The sequence below is a fragment of the Acomys russatus genome, chromosome 14, assembly GCF_903995435.1.
Source record: "Acomys russatus chromosome 14, mAcoRus1.1, whole genome shotgun sequence".
Classification (NCBI taxonomy): Eukaryota; Metazoa; Chordata; class Mammalia; order Rodentia; family Muridae; genus Acomys; species Acomys russatus.
The window spans coordinates 29,309,567-29,326,922 of record NC_067150.1 but is presented as its reverse complement, the minus strand read 5'-3'; the positions used below and the strand labels follow the sequence as shown (position 1 = coordinate 29,326,922).

Sequence of the window (17,356 nt, the reverse complement as noted above, 5' to 3'; positions counted from 1 at the left end):
ATCAGAGATGCTAGGCAGGGTGCTTGATCTGACCACATGAAATGGCAAAACTCTTCACGTTCTTTCACTGCCTTCATCCTGTCAAGAATCTTCTTTGCCTGGAATCCAACACAAACTTAAGACCATGAAAAGTAAGCTGGAATAACTGAGGATGTTGGGGGTTAATCTTGAGACAAAAGTTGGAGGCATATGGTGGATGAATAACAGAGGATGAAGAAAAGGATAAGAAATTGGAGGAAGGGCACCAGGCCCAGGAAGAAGGCTGAAATAGGCATAGCAGAGGCAAGGGGAGAAAGGAGATGTGGGGACACAGAATGAGAGATTTAGGGATCATCTCCGAGTGTAGTAAGGTCCTAATTGCTGCCCTTCACTGCCTCAGGCACAAGAATCTGTGACAGTCAGAATATCTTTCCACCAACACCAGCCGCACTAACTGCCAGAACCTGTCACTTTTCGAGAAGCCCAATAACAAGGAGGGGACAGCAGGAGCAGAAGGAGTTTGCCATCTTATTGTGGTGGGCTCTCAGTCTTATATATAAATAATACTCCTCAGTGATCTGACTTCTGCATGTTACCTTTTAACCTACACACATATGTTAATGCCTCCACTCACAAGCATACATACTTGTACAGAGATGCAGTCATATAAAAATGTAAAATTAAAAACCTTTGTGATTCAAATTGTCTTCTAAATGACATTCATGGGAATTTGGAACAGTGATTTTTAAAATTGGGTATTAAGTAATCTTGGTCTTCCATGCTAAATTCTGAAGCTCTATAGTAAGTACATAAAAGTTCCCTGTGATTTGATAGATGTTTGACATTTTTATATTAAAAATTGAAAAGGATAAGTGAATCCCTGTTTAGTAAGCCTTATTGTAAATGGCTTTAGGGCCCATTTGAAAGGAAAACTGTTCCTTTTGATATGCTTGTATTTTAAGGCATTATTTATTATTTAATTTCTGCCAGATTACATCATTGCCCTTGAGCTAAGGCAACTTCGTGAGTAGTCACACAGTCCCCATGCCCTAACAAAATCTTAAGATTCCTATTTTCTTAAGATATTTTATGTGTGTGAGTGTTTTTCTGCACAAATGTAAATTAGAAGGGAGAGCCAGATTCCCTGTAACTGGACTTTCAGAAGGTTATAAGCCATAAACCACAACACAGGTGCCGAGAAGCAAACCCAAATTGTTTACAAGAACAGCAAGTACTGGGCCAAGAGAACCGAATCATGACCCTGGCCTCAGGCTATCTCCAGCCTCCTACTCTGATTTTACAAACTTGGAATTGCTCCTGTGGTTTGTCCCAAGCCCAGGCCTACTCAGGATGTACATCTCTGTCCAGCTCTTCTTGGTGAGTCCCTCTAGACCCTTGCCCTGCACTGATCCTGCATACCAAAGCCAAACTGTCAGTGGCATCTGTGACCACAATCTTGGTGAGTCTTTCCCAAGCCCTGCAGATCCAGGCAGCAGTTGCACCCTAATAGCAAATCTTGGTTGCCAACTTGACACACCTAGAAAGAAGAAACCTTCCCTGAGGAATTATTTCTACCAGCTCACCTGTGTTGTTGTCTGGGTCTTTGGTAGTCTAAAGACAAGAGCACATGGCAGCTGTTTATCACCAATGAGGCTGTACATGGAAGGGTGATTATGGGCAACGGGCCTTTCTAGACACACCAAGATAGCGTGTATATGTGGCTCCCAAGTAGGCATACATATGAAGGTGACCAGGCCAGGGTGTTCTGGGGTTTGTCCAGATTTTTAAAAGGAACTTAGAAGAAAACTGGACCAAATCAAGGAAAATGTGCCTAGATATGTGATGGAGATTGATTTACACTCAGATACTTAGATGCACCAGTATAGGAAAGATGCCTTCCTTAAGGCTGTCAAATACAGAAAGCCAAAACAGTAAGAATGTAACATTTATATACTGCCTGATTTTTTCATGGTTCTTCCTGCCATAGGTAATCTATTGCATATATGTGTATTAGTATTAATGTATATGTACAAATACAAAATAATTTAAAAACAGAAAAAGAGAATATGGATATCCATGCCATGGGCTGGGTTCTTGATTTGAATAAATAATGAAAAATAAGGCAGAAAAGGCAGCTGAGCGCAGGCGTCCATCTCTGTGTTTCCTGACTATGAACACAGTGTGACTAAGCACTTCACACTCCTGCCACCATATCTATCCACTAGGAAGGCCTGCACCCTTTTAAATGTTAATCAAAGTAAACCTTTCCTTCTTAAAATTTCTTTTGTCTGGTGTGTGGTATCATGGAAAGATAGAAAAGATTTCTAAGAAAAGTACCAATATAAGTCTCTACTCAATGTGACTCGCATTGAACAAGAGGAAGGCAAAGATTCAAATTATAGCACTTTAGTTGGAGGAAGATCATGTACTCAGAAATGCTTACAGAAGCTGTTCTTGTAATCATATTGAGTTTATAATAATCTAACTATCCTCCAAATAGGAAATAGATAAATTGTGTAGTAATCACGTAATAAAACACTATTCATCAGTAGTTAAAAACACACATGCATGCATTAAGATAGGTTAATCTAAATGGTATTAGCCTATGGGAAATAGCATAGACACACATTGTTATCTATTGGGCTTGGAATGGAGTACAGGTCAGGGACAGAGTCCTTGCTTTCATAAAAATAAAAGCCCTACATCGGATTCCCAAATGCCACAAACAATCAAGTAAATCAAGCCCTACCTGGTGTGCATGGAATTTAGCTAGTGGTAGAAGACTTGCCAAGCAAGTACAAGGTTATGTGTTAGTCCCCAGCATTTACAAGAAGAAAAGAAAGAATAAAAGAGGGGAGATATTACTATACGGATTGAACTATATAACTTGGAAACTACTTGAAGACAGTTTGGGAAGGGATGACAGTGAAGGCAAGCTTCCATGACATTAAAGGGGCAAGCAGACTTCTGGAGGTGACAAAATACTCTCAATCTTGATTGTGGTGGTCAGGAGGAGATGTATTTGCTAAAAATGTAGAAACTGATTAAAAAACCAAAATTGTCACTGCATGTAAATAATACTGAAATTAACTGATTTTATTTATATTATATTTGGTGTGTGTGTGTGTGTATGTGTGTGTGTGTGTGTGTGTGTGTGTGTGTGTGTACCACATGGTAATGGTGATTATGTGGAGGACAGAGAGAAATTTGTAGAATTATGTCTTCACTTTCTATAAAATGCTTCCTGTCTGGCCCCGCTGGACAATCAACGGAGACCCATGGACCCCTAGGGAGAGAATGGGGAACAAGAGACACAAAGAACAGACAGCAAGTAAAAAAGATCTGATCAAGCTGACAAAATTTTATTTTCTCAGGCTGCTTATAAGCACAAGGCAGGATTTGGGTTGGGGCATAGTGGGAACTAGGGTGAGAGTGAGATCAGCCCCCTGTTGCTGCATACCGCACAAAGTTCCCTTCATGGTTAGGTGGCGCTGCGCTGGCAGTTTCCTAGAAGCGTGGGACAGCAAGACCGGGCACTAACTTAGGTGAAACAGATCTATATCTGGTTATTGAGAAATCTAAAGACAGGAGGTCTCTTGGAGAGTTCTCCGAGAAGTCACCAAAAGGGAAGGGGCAGGAGAGGTTTTTGTCAAGCAGAACATAGGAGGTCCAAATGGCCATATTTGCTGAAAGTGCCCCCATCACTTCCCAGGATTGCAACTCAAAAGATAAGGGTTTGACATCTAGGTGCTTTACATACCAAGCCATTCCATCAAGTATCTAATTATCTAATTTTTACATTTGAAAGCCAACAAGGTGACTCGGGGCATTGACTACCAAGCCTGACCACTGAGTTCAAATTTCAGAACCAGCATGGTAGAAAAGGAGCATGACTCTCACAAGTTGACTCTGACATCTACACATGTGTTATTGCACGTGAACAACATACATACATACAAACACACTAAAGAAATGTGAAAAGTTTTAATTTGGAAATAATATAAACAGCTATACAGAAATAATAAAATTTATAAAGCATTCAATACATTACAGAGCACCCAATAACATTCTATAATATACATGTAGACAGAAAAAACATCTACGATACATGATGTAGAGGGCAGGATGAAGGCTCCAAACATGGTCAGTAGACAATGCTTCTGGCATGTTCTAAGGTCATGACTCAATAAATAACACTGAAAAAAATTATCAAAAATTTAGTATTTGTAAATATATGTCTTTTTACATTTCAGTACCTACAAACATACATCATGTCCCATTCAAAATTCCAAAATATTTGAAATATACACTTAATAATGTAGCAAGATCTGTGTCTACAGGGTGGCATGGAATTATTAGCAATTTCATTTGTCCACAGTATTGTCTGAATTTTTTTATGTTGAGCAAAAATTGTACTTGGGCAAATACAAAAATCAAAACCCCAAATAAAGCAACTTAAAAAGCTATGCAAGTACTAGGAAAATAGCTAACCAGTAGAACTTTCCTGAAGGATAAAGAAGCACATATGCATGTGAACACATGGTGGAAATGGACACTGTGGTGCAGGAGCACCCTCAGCCAGTGACATCTGATCCTAGTCACTTGATGGAACTGAGTATGTCTGATTCATCACAAACAAATCTGGCTGTGCCTGAGAGACCATGTCCAGAGATGCTGGGGATGAATGTCTTTGACTTAACCCATTGCTTTAATCTACTAATGCATTTGAAATTTGAATAGATTATATAGAGAGGTATGTCCTGGTTGGAGAAAGTGGGTCACTAGGGCCGAATTCATGATGGTTGAATCTTGGCCTGGTCCCTTCCTACACCACCCAGCTTCCTACAGGCCAGGAGTTGAATACCTCTGTTCCATTACAAGCTCTCAACATGAGGTCAAAAACCTCTCAAATCATGAGCTTTAATAAATCCTTTCTCCCAAACATCATTTTGTTACGGTCGTGGCAGTGAGATACTGCCTAAAATACACTCTAAATTTACATATTAGATTGAAGATGTGGAAGGCATAGTTGGCTGACCAACCTGGCAGAAACAGAAGCATCATATAGGACAGGTGTCAGGACTGTCACATTCGGTACTAAAAAAACCAGTTCCCAGTGCTGTGTGCACCAGGAAGAATGTATTTGTCAAATAAGTGTAAAAAGGGAGGAAGTGGGAACTTGTGCCACATTTCCATTGTTCTGAAGGGACACAGGGAGAAAGGGAAGAAAGCTACAATAAGGTGAGCACCAGGGATGGTGGGAAGCAGAGAGCATCTCTCTAGCCCATTGAATTGTTGAGGTATCAACAGCTGATACTACGTGTGTGCAAGTGTCAAGATTGAGCAGTGCTGGCAGTAGACTGCCCAGTATTATGCGACTACAGGAACACAGGGAAGACATATGGACTCACCTAAAGTATAAAAGCACAAAGTATCATGGTTATATCTTATTGCAGTAAGATTTGTCATTGCAACAATTCATTTTTATTGTTTTGTCTCCATTAAAAACAGTCCCACTGAAGCAAATGTCAGCACATCTCTGGACTCCAGATTGGATTCTGCCGCCTAGAGAGGAAGAAGGGCAAAAGGCAAAATATAAATATTAGTGGAAAGAGTCAGGGACTCAGTGAAGAGTCAGGCTCCCAAATGAAAGGTACATTTGCCACACAGGCATAACTGAGGTGGCCTTTCTGGGCCACCATTCCTCAGCCCATAATCTGACCCACAGTTTGAACTCCATTTCCAAAAGTGCCGAGTAGAATTTTAGAATCCAATTCCTATAATAAGAAAACTATATTCAATCATAAATTTCCTTAGGACCACCCAGACATATTCCTCAAACACGTTTTTTCTTCATAATTTGTTTGTTGGTCTGACCAACACCCAGGGGCAGCGATTGACAGAAGGAAAGGGGCTTTTCCCTACATTTACTGGCAAATAAACTCTCCTTAAGCCCTTCCATTCTCCATCAGCTTTCTGGAGATATAGGGCAAGCAAGAAGACCCTCAGAGTTCCCAGGCTTTACATACCTCTAATATTTAGGAGTGAGGCACACTTCTCACCAGGTTTAGCCGTACAGCAACCTTCACCTTGTTCACAAATCCCGGCAGCATTGATTTTAGCACACGTGAAACATGTCAAAGCTGAAAAGACAAAAAACAGTGTAAGGGGCTCATTCAGGGTCCAGCCTCAAGTACCAATGGGAGTTGAGCTTATGGCTCTGGTTAATGAATAATAAGCAATAACCATAAATGGAGCTAGCTGTATGCTGCGTTAACTCCTTCATGAAAGGTCATGACCATAGGACTCCAGCAAAGGAAGTTCAGAGGAGAGTCGGAAGGTTCCCAAACTTCAAACCCCGAGAATGGACCAAGTTATCAGAATTGTTAATCAAAGCTCTGATGTCGGGTGCCTAACCCACCGGACAGTGTTAAGCTTCTGAGATATAAAGGGAGAGAAAGAAGAAAGAAGCCAGAGTTTGACCTCACCACACAGGACAGTATTTATTGGCACACACAGTAAAGGGAAGCCTCTCTCCCACAGGAGATGGGCCTTCAGAGGTCAGTGAACTGATCTTAGGGTTTCGTGGTCAGGGGCAGGGGTGAATCTTCCTTAACCTGAGGAATAGGGCAATATAGAAGGGGCATCTGTCAGCGTGCATTAGAGGAGTGTCCATCCAAGGGTCTATTTGCCTGCCAGGAGGAAAAGCTGGCTTCAACCCTTTATAAGGGCATGGTAAGGAGCTAGGGGATGAATAAACTGCTGCAGTCTAGGGGGCTATGCAGCCGTGTAGTCTCTTCTTCCTGAAAGTGCTTTCCCAAGGTGAAGCCGACTATCCTGGAAAACAGGCTGCCTCACAAACATTCCTTCATAAACTGACTGATAAAGGATGAACAAGGTCATCTTGTAGTCTCACAGGAATCCGATTTTTAACACCTATCATTCCAAACCCTAAAAAGCACAGAAAGCAGTGGGAGCTGGAATGGCCATTGAAAGAACAGGGGAAGAGGGCCATTGGTGCTTCCTACTGCTTCAGGCTGAGGAGGGCTGTTGTCGAGAGGGGCAGTTCATGGGCCATTGGACAGGAGAACAGAGTGCCTGGTCACTTAGAAGGAGGAGAGTTTAACTTGATCAGCTGCAACAAACCATGCGATTGCTGTCATGTAACCCTCAGGAATTTTTTGAAAAAATATAATTAGAGGGTCCTAAACAGATGTTTTCTTAGAGTAAAACTGGGAGATTGCCTAGGAAGGAGGGAGTAGTGGTGGGAGAGCTGGGGAATGGACCTGGATGTCTACAAATAGGGGCTTCCATACAGAGACTGGGTCTTGCATGGTGTTTATTTGAGAGGGGTGGGTCTGGTCAGAATGACAAGAAGAAATGCCAACGGAGGCAATAATTTGGAGGAGAATGACAGATCCATTTTCAGGGACATAGAAAGAGTAGACAATGATAGGAGAGAGATTTTCCCCCCTCCAGCTCTAAATGGTTCAGGGGGATAACGAGTAGCTCCACTGCCAGGAATGCTGCACCAAAGCAAGCCACCAGAAGCGACAGAGAGCTACAGAGTGTTGAAGGAAAGCAACACAAGAAAATAGAGGATGGATGTAAAGAATTGATTCTGGCCTGGGGTGAAGGGGATGACAGCCCATTACATCATGAGTTTCTCCACAGCATCTAAAAGGTCTTTCTGCACATGATTCAAGAACAAATGGAGCTGTTGTAGGGTGGGAGCCATCAGGAAAGCTTATGTGGCACATTTTACTTGGGTATAGAGGGGAAGGTCAGTGAGTAAAAACATTAGGATGAGGATCATAAGGAGAAAGAAATGAACAAGGGGAGGAGCCAGGGTGGGAGGGAACCCAAATCCATATATAGGAGATTTGTGGATGATTTTTTTGTCTGGTCCTTGTATTTTTGGGCCCATCTCAACCAGCTAGGATTTGTTGGTGCAGAATCAACAACTGGTGGAGGATGCCATGAACCCCATTCTTAGCAGTAGTCAGATGTAGTGTTTTTTAATGTAGAAATGCTATGGCAGCCAAAGAATAGAGTTGATCCTGAATGGTGTTAGGCTGATCTGAGAGTTCTCAGAGATTTTCTGAGAGCTTGTGTGACACAGAGGTCAACTGATGCATGGAAGTATTCAGTCCAGCTGTTTTAGTTCTGAGTCATGAAAACACACCCAGAGTAGAAAGGAGAGGGATGATTTAGATGGCTCATGGCCAATGAGTCCCCATTTCAGAAGTCAGTGAAGCAATCTCAGGGTGTTGAGGATAGGGACAGAGGCAGATCATTCTATACCTGCCTCAATCTGATGAAAGGGCCAGTGTGAAGGGGGCATCAGTTAGTGTGCCTCAGATGAGGGACCATCCAGGGATCAAACTGAAACTTAAAAAGTGGAAGATCCAGAACGTAAGTCAGGAGGTAATAACTACACAACATCGTGGGAACACTGAGACAGCGTTAATGAGAAAAATAGTTTACATGAAGATTAACTGAAGTTTTGATTAGTAGGATTAAATGCTGGCCTTGTCCCTGGAGGCTGTTGAACTCTTCCAGGAGCTTCAGTTCTCAAGTAAACCAGCCTTTTTATACTTTTAGTCTGACTTCAATTGGCTCATTTCATCAGCATAGATAGATAACCCATCAATATGTATCATAATTGTTATTAAATTCAAATCTATGTAACTAAATTTAGCTGAGGGAGCACTATAAAAACTATAATGCTGGACTTATTATTGAAAGATTGTAGATAGATGGTCTCTTTTTATCCTTTTTGTGTATCCTATTTCCTGGTGTTATTATAGATGATTTTATACCATGAGATCAAAAAAACAGTATCTTCTATTAGAAATGGTTTACCTCTTAGCTCTTTGCAATTATGCCACATCTTTTCCTGGGGTGTTCTGATGTTCTTTCTTTTCCTGTTACAGAGTCAGAGGGACAGCCTGACCAAGGACAGATGCTTTGGATGAAACTTGAAGCAAACATGCTTGGGTCTGAAGTGGGTATGTCAAATTCCATCTCCAGAGCCAGATTTTCAATGTAAAACAGCATGTGATAATCTTTCAATATTACCCCCACAAAAATACATTTGAATCTCTGTAAGATTGAACTCAATGATCTACATATCCATAATCAGCTTATGTGTGTGTGTGCAGATGTAGCCAAACAATCTTTTTTAATCTTAAATGGCAGCAACTTGCTAATAATGTAAATACCTATAACCTAGAGGCCATCAAACAGAAAATTGTAAAAATACAAGCAAGAGTATCCAGGATTGGTGGGGCATAAATAACAAGAGAACAAAGTTATAAGGAAAGAAGTCCCAAGAACAGAAAGACTATCTAATCTCAGTTAGGGGAATCAGACTTGGGCATCCATGGAGGCTGCAGGTTGTATCACAGCAAGACAGAGGAAAGGAAAGGGACAGAAGGAGGTCTTCAGAGGAAAATCAATGGCTGCCTGAGAGAGACAGAGGTCCCTGCTAGGATACTCAGGGTCCTGGATGTTGGTGCAGATGAGAACAACAGGGGTCCATGCAGGATGGCTCAGGCCACCTGATGCCCTTTCAGGGTTTTGTCACCAAATGTTAGATTTCTGAAGCAGCATAAGGAAACAGAAAACAGAAAGAGGAAGTGTCTGACCTTATCAGGGAGAACTGTATTTGTTAGCACACACAGTGAGGAATGGCCTCTTTCCCAGAAGAAACTGAAAGGTCTATCACAGAAAGGAAATGACTTAGACCCTTTTATAGGGGTGGTCTGAGGAGTTTGGGAATGAGAAAATTGTTTCAGCCATAGGAGGCTATGAGGGTCTTCAGTCTCTCCTTTCTGAAAGTGTTTTCCCAAGACAGACAGACAGACAATCTTGGCAAAAAGGCTGTTCAAACAGGGATTCCTTTCTATGCAGGCCAATGGGGGCTGAGCAAGATCAACTGTAATCTCACAGAAATCCTGTTTTAAAAATTTAGCATCCTATCACATGGGACTGGACAAACCCATTCTTTCACTGTTTTTGTCCTGTCACTTACTTCCCTTTCCCACTTCCAATTCAAGTTTAGGCCAATTTCGTATTTAAGTTTGAGGAAACGAAGGTGCTTGGATATGCCAGAGGACAGAGATGAAGGACGGTGGTTAGAAGGAGCAAGATGAGGAAGAGGAGGAAGAGGAAGAGGAGGAGGAGAACAGGATAGCAAGGAACAGGAGGAAGAGTATCAAGACCATGATGAAGAGAATGAGCAGAAAGCATCCTTGATATGCACAAGAGGCAAAGGGAGAAAGAGAATATGGATATGGGGACAAAGCAGCGATCAGCTCTAATGTAATCCTATTCCCTCCTCCTCACATCCCAATTCCCCTAAACTATGGTATCAGAATGACTGCCCATCAACACTGACCCCTACTATTGACCAGGATCTCACCTTGGAGAGAGCTCACCAGCAAGGAGAGGCCCAGCAGGAGGAGCAAGATGCGCTTTCCCATTGCAGCGAGATCTTCAGATGAAAGGGCAGCAGAGAGCAGGAAGGAGTGTTCAAGACTCATCTCAGTAAGACAGGTTTATATTGTAGTGTAGATTAGAGGAGGGGCAGCCAGTGGGATACCAGACAATGGACTGAGCATATAGCCAGGAGGAAACCTACATACCACAAATTTTTGTAACCTTAGGCTGCCATAACATGTGACCTGCAAATCTTTCATTAAAGGAAGATGTACTCTCAAAGTCAACTGAGTCACAGTTAATCCTCCCCTTGGTGCTCCCGCATCTTTTCAGGAAATTGCAGTGTAATATGATGGAGAGAAGGAAAATTTCTCCAGGTACTAATTTTGTGAGAAGTATGTCCACAGGGAAAATTATCACTGGTGACCTCTGACACTCTAAACAAGGACTGACACTCCAACTAACTGAGCAATGCTGGTCTCTCCTATAAGTAAATCAAACTAACTTCTTCCTTTCTAACTAAAAAGAACCCAGAGAGTCTGTGTATCTCTCTGTGCTTCGTCATTGCATTTCTCTTCCAGGAACCCCAAGTTTTAGCTAATGCTGTACTGAAAGTTACACAGTAACTTTCAGACGAGGACTCACAGCTGTGAGACACAAAGGAATCCTAAGGTCTGGGAGCTGATGAGTTGGAGGGCTGCTGCACAATGCACCTCAACTTTCTATGTAGAAGGAAACTATTTGTTTCAACATGGTACATCAAAATGTTACAACTCTGTGTCCATGGAAATGGGATATGTGTCTGTGTATGTTGTAAACAGTAGTACTGGCAAACAGCAGGTGCAGGCTTGTTTTACTTTTTACATAGGATACTCTGGCAGGTCACAGTCATCCTCCTTACATAAAATACAGAGACAGGAAAAGTGAAACAAATTTGAGGGAGGCCTGGAGGAGGAAAACAGGCCTTCATTGTGGGTTTGGTATCCGTCCTGCTGATGAGTCAAGATGCTTCAGGCATCATTGATAAAGCCTTAACGATAATGGATTTCCCTTAACTCACATCAAGCACATGCCCTGGTAAGAATTTTTCCGTAAACTTGACACATCCAGGAAAAATGAATCTCAAATGAAAAATTGCCTGAATCATATTGGCCTGTGAGCACAACTGTGAGTCATTGCTGCTGTCATTGTTGTTGGCCAATTGATGTAGGAGGGCACAGTCCAACATAACAGTGCCAACCCTAGGCAGGGGAAATCTAGCTGAGCATAAATGAGTGAGCCAGCCAAGAGGAGGCACATTTACACTATGGAATATTACTCAGCTATTAAAAACAAGGAATTTCCAAAATGTGTGGACAAATGGATTGAACTAGAAATGATTATAATGAGTGAGTTAACCCAGAAGCAGAAAGACTCAAATGATATATACACACTTATAAGTGGACACTAGCCCAAGGGGCATGTCCCATGAAAATCTTCACTTACCAGCAAAGTAGGATAGAGGTGAGGACATCCTATTGGGACTCTAGGTGAGAGAAGTATGGGAGAATGGGGAAATAGAAGGATCCAGGGGGTCCTAGAAACTTACAAAAAGAATACTATGACAGGCAGAACTGGGCTCAGGGGTTTTGCTCAAACTATGGCACCAACCAAGGACAATACATGCAGTGAGCATCAAACCCCTACCCAGATCTAGCCAATGGACAGGACATTCTCCACAGTTAAGTGGAGAGTGGGGACTGAATTTCACAGGAACTCTGGTGCCCCATATTTGACCATGTCCCCTTGATGGGGAGGCCCAGTGGTGCTCAGAGGAAGGATAGCGGGCTACCAAGAAGAGACTTGATACTCTAGGATCATATTCACGGGGAGGAGGTCCCCCTCAGTCACAGTCATAGGGAAGGGGAGTAGGGTTAAAGCAGGAGGGAGGGAGGAATGGGAGGATACAAAGGATGGGATAACAATTGAGATGTAATATGAATGAATTAATAAAAAATTATAATGCAAATAAAAGGAATAGAGATTGGCTGTACAAAGAAAACTTAAACCTGAAGAAGTTAACAAATCTGGGGAAAACAAAACAAAACAAAAGTTAGATTCATACTTATCGCCCTGCACAAAGCTCAACCTCGAATGGACAAAGATACCAGAATATTATTGAAGATGTTAAGTCTTTTATAAGCAGACTGCATCCATATAATCACAAAGGTTAATTATAGGTTAAGAGATCTGGAGAACATAAAAGGGATCTCCTTAGGAAGGAGAAATAGAATAGCTATGGATGAATGAGAGGGCTGGGACAGGCGGATCAAAGATGAGATGGAATAAGGAAGAAGATATGAGGAGGGATAGGTAAAGGAACAAGCTATCTGAGGGGTCTCATGGAAACATAAAACAGCAGAAGCTTCTTTAAATATATACATGTATGAAAAAAGTCCAAGTGGAATCACCAGATGATGGAATAGACAAAACCTGTACTAGACCCTCCTCATCACCTAATGAAACCTCTAGGGGCAGGAATAGGTTACACGCAATTAAAGTGTTGGCTAAAGGCACCCAGGAAAACTCCCCCCAAAACCATGTTATTGGCAAGGTTACTGGTTGCTCTCCACAAACTAATGGTATTGTTATCAGACAGGTATTTTGGGAGAAGCCATTACAACATGAGACCAGCCCAGATAGTGATAACTAAAACAAGGGGTCTTGTTTAGTGCATGGTCTTGTTAGAATCACTTCATTCCATAAGTGGGGAAGTTGTTTCCCTGGATTCTTCCCTGATTGCCTATTTCTATATATCTTCTGAAAAAGTTCTTTTTCTCAGTATGTTGGCCAGTTATAAGTAATTGGATTAACTAGTGCTGACAACATAAATAAGCTTTTCTGTCCATTGATGACAGCAGCATTAATCTATGGACAATGTGTCCATTTAACAAAACAATAGAAAATTCTCTCACTCTCTAGGAAATATACCCCCCCCTGAAGCCAATGGGCCATTGAACAGATTCCTTTATTAGGTGTTTTATGGAATTGTCTTCTATAAAACAGGCTTCAAATCCAATTAAAAGGTAATTGTCTGCTACTATAACCTATGTGCCACTGTTGTAGAAGCAGGCACTGCTCACCTAGAGGGGTTCATTGCTGGCAACTACCATTGATGACTTTTTCTACAGTAACTTGCAAAATGAGTTACAGCATATATGTACAAAGAAGAGAAACAAAAAGTCATTGATCTATCTCTTAAATGATATATAAAAAATAACTCAAATGTATCAGAACAAAATGTAAAGTTTGAAAGTGAAAACTTAAGGAAATAGCGTTTATATTCTTTGATAACTTTGATATCAGCAAATAATTCTTATATAAAGAGAAAACATCTTTACTTTAGTCCATTTAAAATGCTGAGTAAGAAAGGGAAATCTATAAAAAGTAAATTGTGATAATAAAAATGTATTTCTTACATATATGAAGGCTAGAAAGTAAAGGTGAAGGTCATATGAGATAGGCTCAGTGATAGCATTCCCTACTTCACAAACAACATTATACCCGTAAAAACAAAAAGGAGAAGAAATTAAAGAGCTCCTGTGCTGATCTTTTTGATAACAGCATGAACTTCATTTGTGAGGGCGTCATTCTTATGATCAATGAACCCCCCAAAAGCCTCGTTTTTTAAAATTAAATATTTTTATTGTTGCATATACATTTATATTATTACACATATATACAATAAACTACCTATATCAAGATCCATGAAAGAATCAGGAACTATATAAATGTTACATCCTTAGTGTTTTGGCTATTTGTATTTGGCAGCCTTGAAGAAAACATCTTTCCTGTCTTCGTGCACCTAAATTACTAAATTTAAATCAATATCTATCATATCTCATTATTATCAACTTAAAACACCTATCTAGACCTAAAATCATTTTAATCCTTAAACAACTAAGCTTAATTGTAAGACTAAACTATCTGGTCTTGAACCCCATCAGAGACTGGAGAAGGAATAAAATTGATTACCTGAGCATACCAGGAGTACAGGATAGTTGCTTTCCAAATGAGAAGATGACAGAGACAGTTTGCTACCTGAATAGTCACCCAAAACTCTCTATAACATTGGAACATCTTCTTCAGCCTTCTGGCCCAATATATCTGACAGACATATTTGTGAGGCAGGAATGATTGAGGGCTTGTTTACCTTGTCCTGACAGAGTTTGGCCGTCAACTCTGCCTGCATCCAAGCTTGTCCTTTTTTAGACAGAATTCTGTCTGTGGTAGAAATGAGGACATTTCCCCCAGTGGCTTGTTTGCCACATTTGAGTCCATCTCCATATGAAGGTTCTTTGATGCTCATCATCTTCTTTGAGGTAGGATGAGTGTTGCCAAAAGTTAACCTGTATCATTGTCAGTGAATATTTAAAATAATAAAAACATTTTAAAATGTCATATTCTGTATGTGTCTGAGGTTTTTGAAGACCTTATCTAACTTTTTACCATATTGCTCTATAGAATCATACCTATCTGTTGCACCTAAGATGTATATTCTTTTAATAAAAACAGACTAGTAATTGATATGACCATGACTTGATTAACTAACAATTAATTTGAATAACTTATTTATCTTAAACAGCCTGCAATAGCACTTTCAAAGTATTGGAAGTAAACCTTGTATTATAATTGAGTTATATGGGTGCAATACCTCATATTAGAGTAGAAATATATCTAATATGTGTGAAGAATAATCTTACATTTGAATTATATACCACTATATCTAGAATTAACCTTACTTTGCATCTATATACAAAATTCTATACCAGTGAACTAAAAATATCCTTGTGAGTGACAATTGAGGCATTGAGTGGAGGAGTAGATTCACTAATCTGCTTTTTGTTCTATCTTCCCTATATATTTCTATCCCCCTTTTTCTTTTCAACCCCTATCTCCAAACCTAAGAATGAAGATAAAGGAAAAGAGAGACATCACTGAGTCAAACTTTGTTTTCTTTCTAAATAAGACCAATAATAAATTGTAAACAACTCCCACTGAAAATAAGCCTCTATAGCCCAAGAAAGCAACCAAAAACCTACCTGACTCCACTTAAAGGAAAAAGAGCATCATTCCCTTAAGATTTCTTCTGGCTGATTTGAGAGGAATATTATCTTTGTAGGGGCCCAAATAAAAATTGGGAAAATGGTTAAATAAGCTAGGGATAGCATTTGTGGTCCAGTTTCTAAATGTTGATAAATTCTAGGATTAATTAGAGTCCTGTGTGGGACAGTCTGAAATGCTGGACCAATTGGATTGGAAGCTTTCTTTGAAGGTGTCCTGGGAGCTGTCTAGTTCTGATAAGGAACAGCAAGTAAAGCACTTGGTGCTGAAACATGAAGGATGCAGGATGTTAGCGTCCAACATGCTGAGAGGAATGAATCTTGCCAGGTCTGGTCCAATGTCAGTCTGTGTTTCTTTTGTTCTGAAAACCTATAATTTCTCACAAGTGTTGTACAGTCCTAAAATTATAAATGTCTAAGGTGTGCCTGATGCACAGAACAATTAACACTGGTTTTCTGCTCTTTGCATGGGGAGGAAAAAAGATATGTGTAAATCTTCATTCACGACATATGAAGAATGGCATCTAATAATAATTCATAGGGGTTTTGTAGTCAATAAGAAGCATTGTCTATGCCTAGATATTCATGTCTCAGCCAGTCTCAGAGATATTCCCATATAGTAGGATTAGCCATATAAGTAACCTGCTTGTTCTGCAGTTTAAATTCTTCACATCCTCATTTTATCTCTCATCCCCTCCCTAGTTCCCATCCTTCCTGCACCCCTCCCTCCTTCCCTCCCTCCCATAGTCCTCAGAAAGGGGGAGCCCTTCTCCCATAACATCTGACATCAGCCTATCAAGTCTCATCAGTACTACCTGTAATGTCTTCCTCTGTAGCCTGCCAAGGCCCTCCTGTCAGGGGGAAGTGATCAAATTTCAGTGGCTAGAGTGCATGTCAGAAGCAGTCCCTACTCTCCACAAGGAGATTGTGCTACTACATCTGAGCAGAGGGTCTAGGTCCACATCATACATGGTCCTTGGTTGATGTTTCAATCTCTGTATTGCAGTGTAGTTATCCTGTATTATGAGGCTAATATGCATTTATGAATGAGTATGCACCATGCGTGTCTTTCTGGGTCTGGGTCACCTCACTCAGGATAATCTTTTTTAGTTCCATCCATTTGCCTGCAAATTTCAAGATTTTTTTGTTTTTAGTACCTGAATAGTATTCCATTGTGTAAATGTACCAAACTTTCTTTATCCATTTTTCTGTTGAGGAGAATCTAGGTTGTTTCCAGATTCTAGCTATTGTGAATAAAGCTGCTATGAACATAGTTGAGCAAATGTCCTTGTTATATGGTGGAGCATTTTTTGGGTATATGCCTAGGAGTAGTTTGGCTGGATCTTGATGTACAATTATTTGCAATTTCCTGAGAAAGCACAAGATTGATTTCCAAAGTGGTTGTACACATTTGCACCCCCACCAGGAATGGAGGAGTGTTCCCCTTTCTTTATATCCTCACCAGCATGTTTTGTCTTATTGCTCTAGATAGGACTTCAAGTACTATATTGAAGAGATACACTGAAAGTGGATAGTTTGAGATACAGAATAGTTCGAAGAGAATTGGTATTAGCTCTTTTCTGAAGGTCTGGTAGAATTCTGCACTGAATCCATCTGGTTCTGGGCCTTTTGTGTGTGTGTGTGTGTGTGTGTGTGTGAGACTTTTGATGACTGCTTCTATTTCCTTAGGTGTTATAGGACTATTCAGTTTGTTTACCTCATCTTGATTAAATTTTGGTAGTTGGTAGCTATTAAGAAAATTGTCCATTTCATTTAGGTTTTCAAATTTTGTAGTATATAGGCTTTTGAAGTAAGACCTGATGATTCTTTAG

The 17,356-nt window shown here is 40.5% G+C and overlaps 1 protein-coding gene across 1 annotated transcript; it reads right to left on the bottom strand.

Moving 5' to 3' along the window:
• Positions 1-5,419: 5,419 nt before the first annotated feature.
• On the bottom strand, positions 5,420-10,466 carry LOC127197985 (prostate and testis expressed protein 14-like). Its single transcript, XM_051155789.1, has 3 exons — positions 10,406-10,466; positions 6,009-6,122; positions 5,420-5,544 (listed from the first exon to the last, which is right to left on the bottom strand). The coding sequence occupies exons 1-3, from the start codon at positions 10,464-10,466 to the stop codon at positions 5,420-5,422; spliced, it is 300 nt and encodes a 99-aa protein (XP_051011746.1).
• Positions 10,467-17,356: the final 6,890 nt, after the last annotated feature.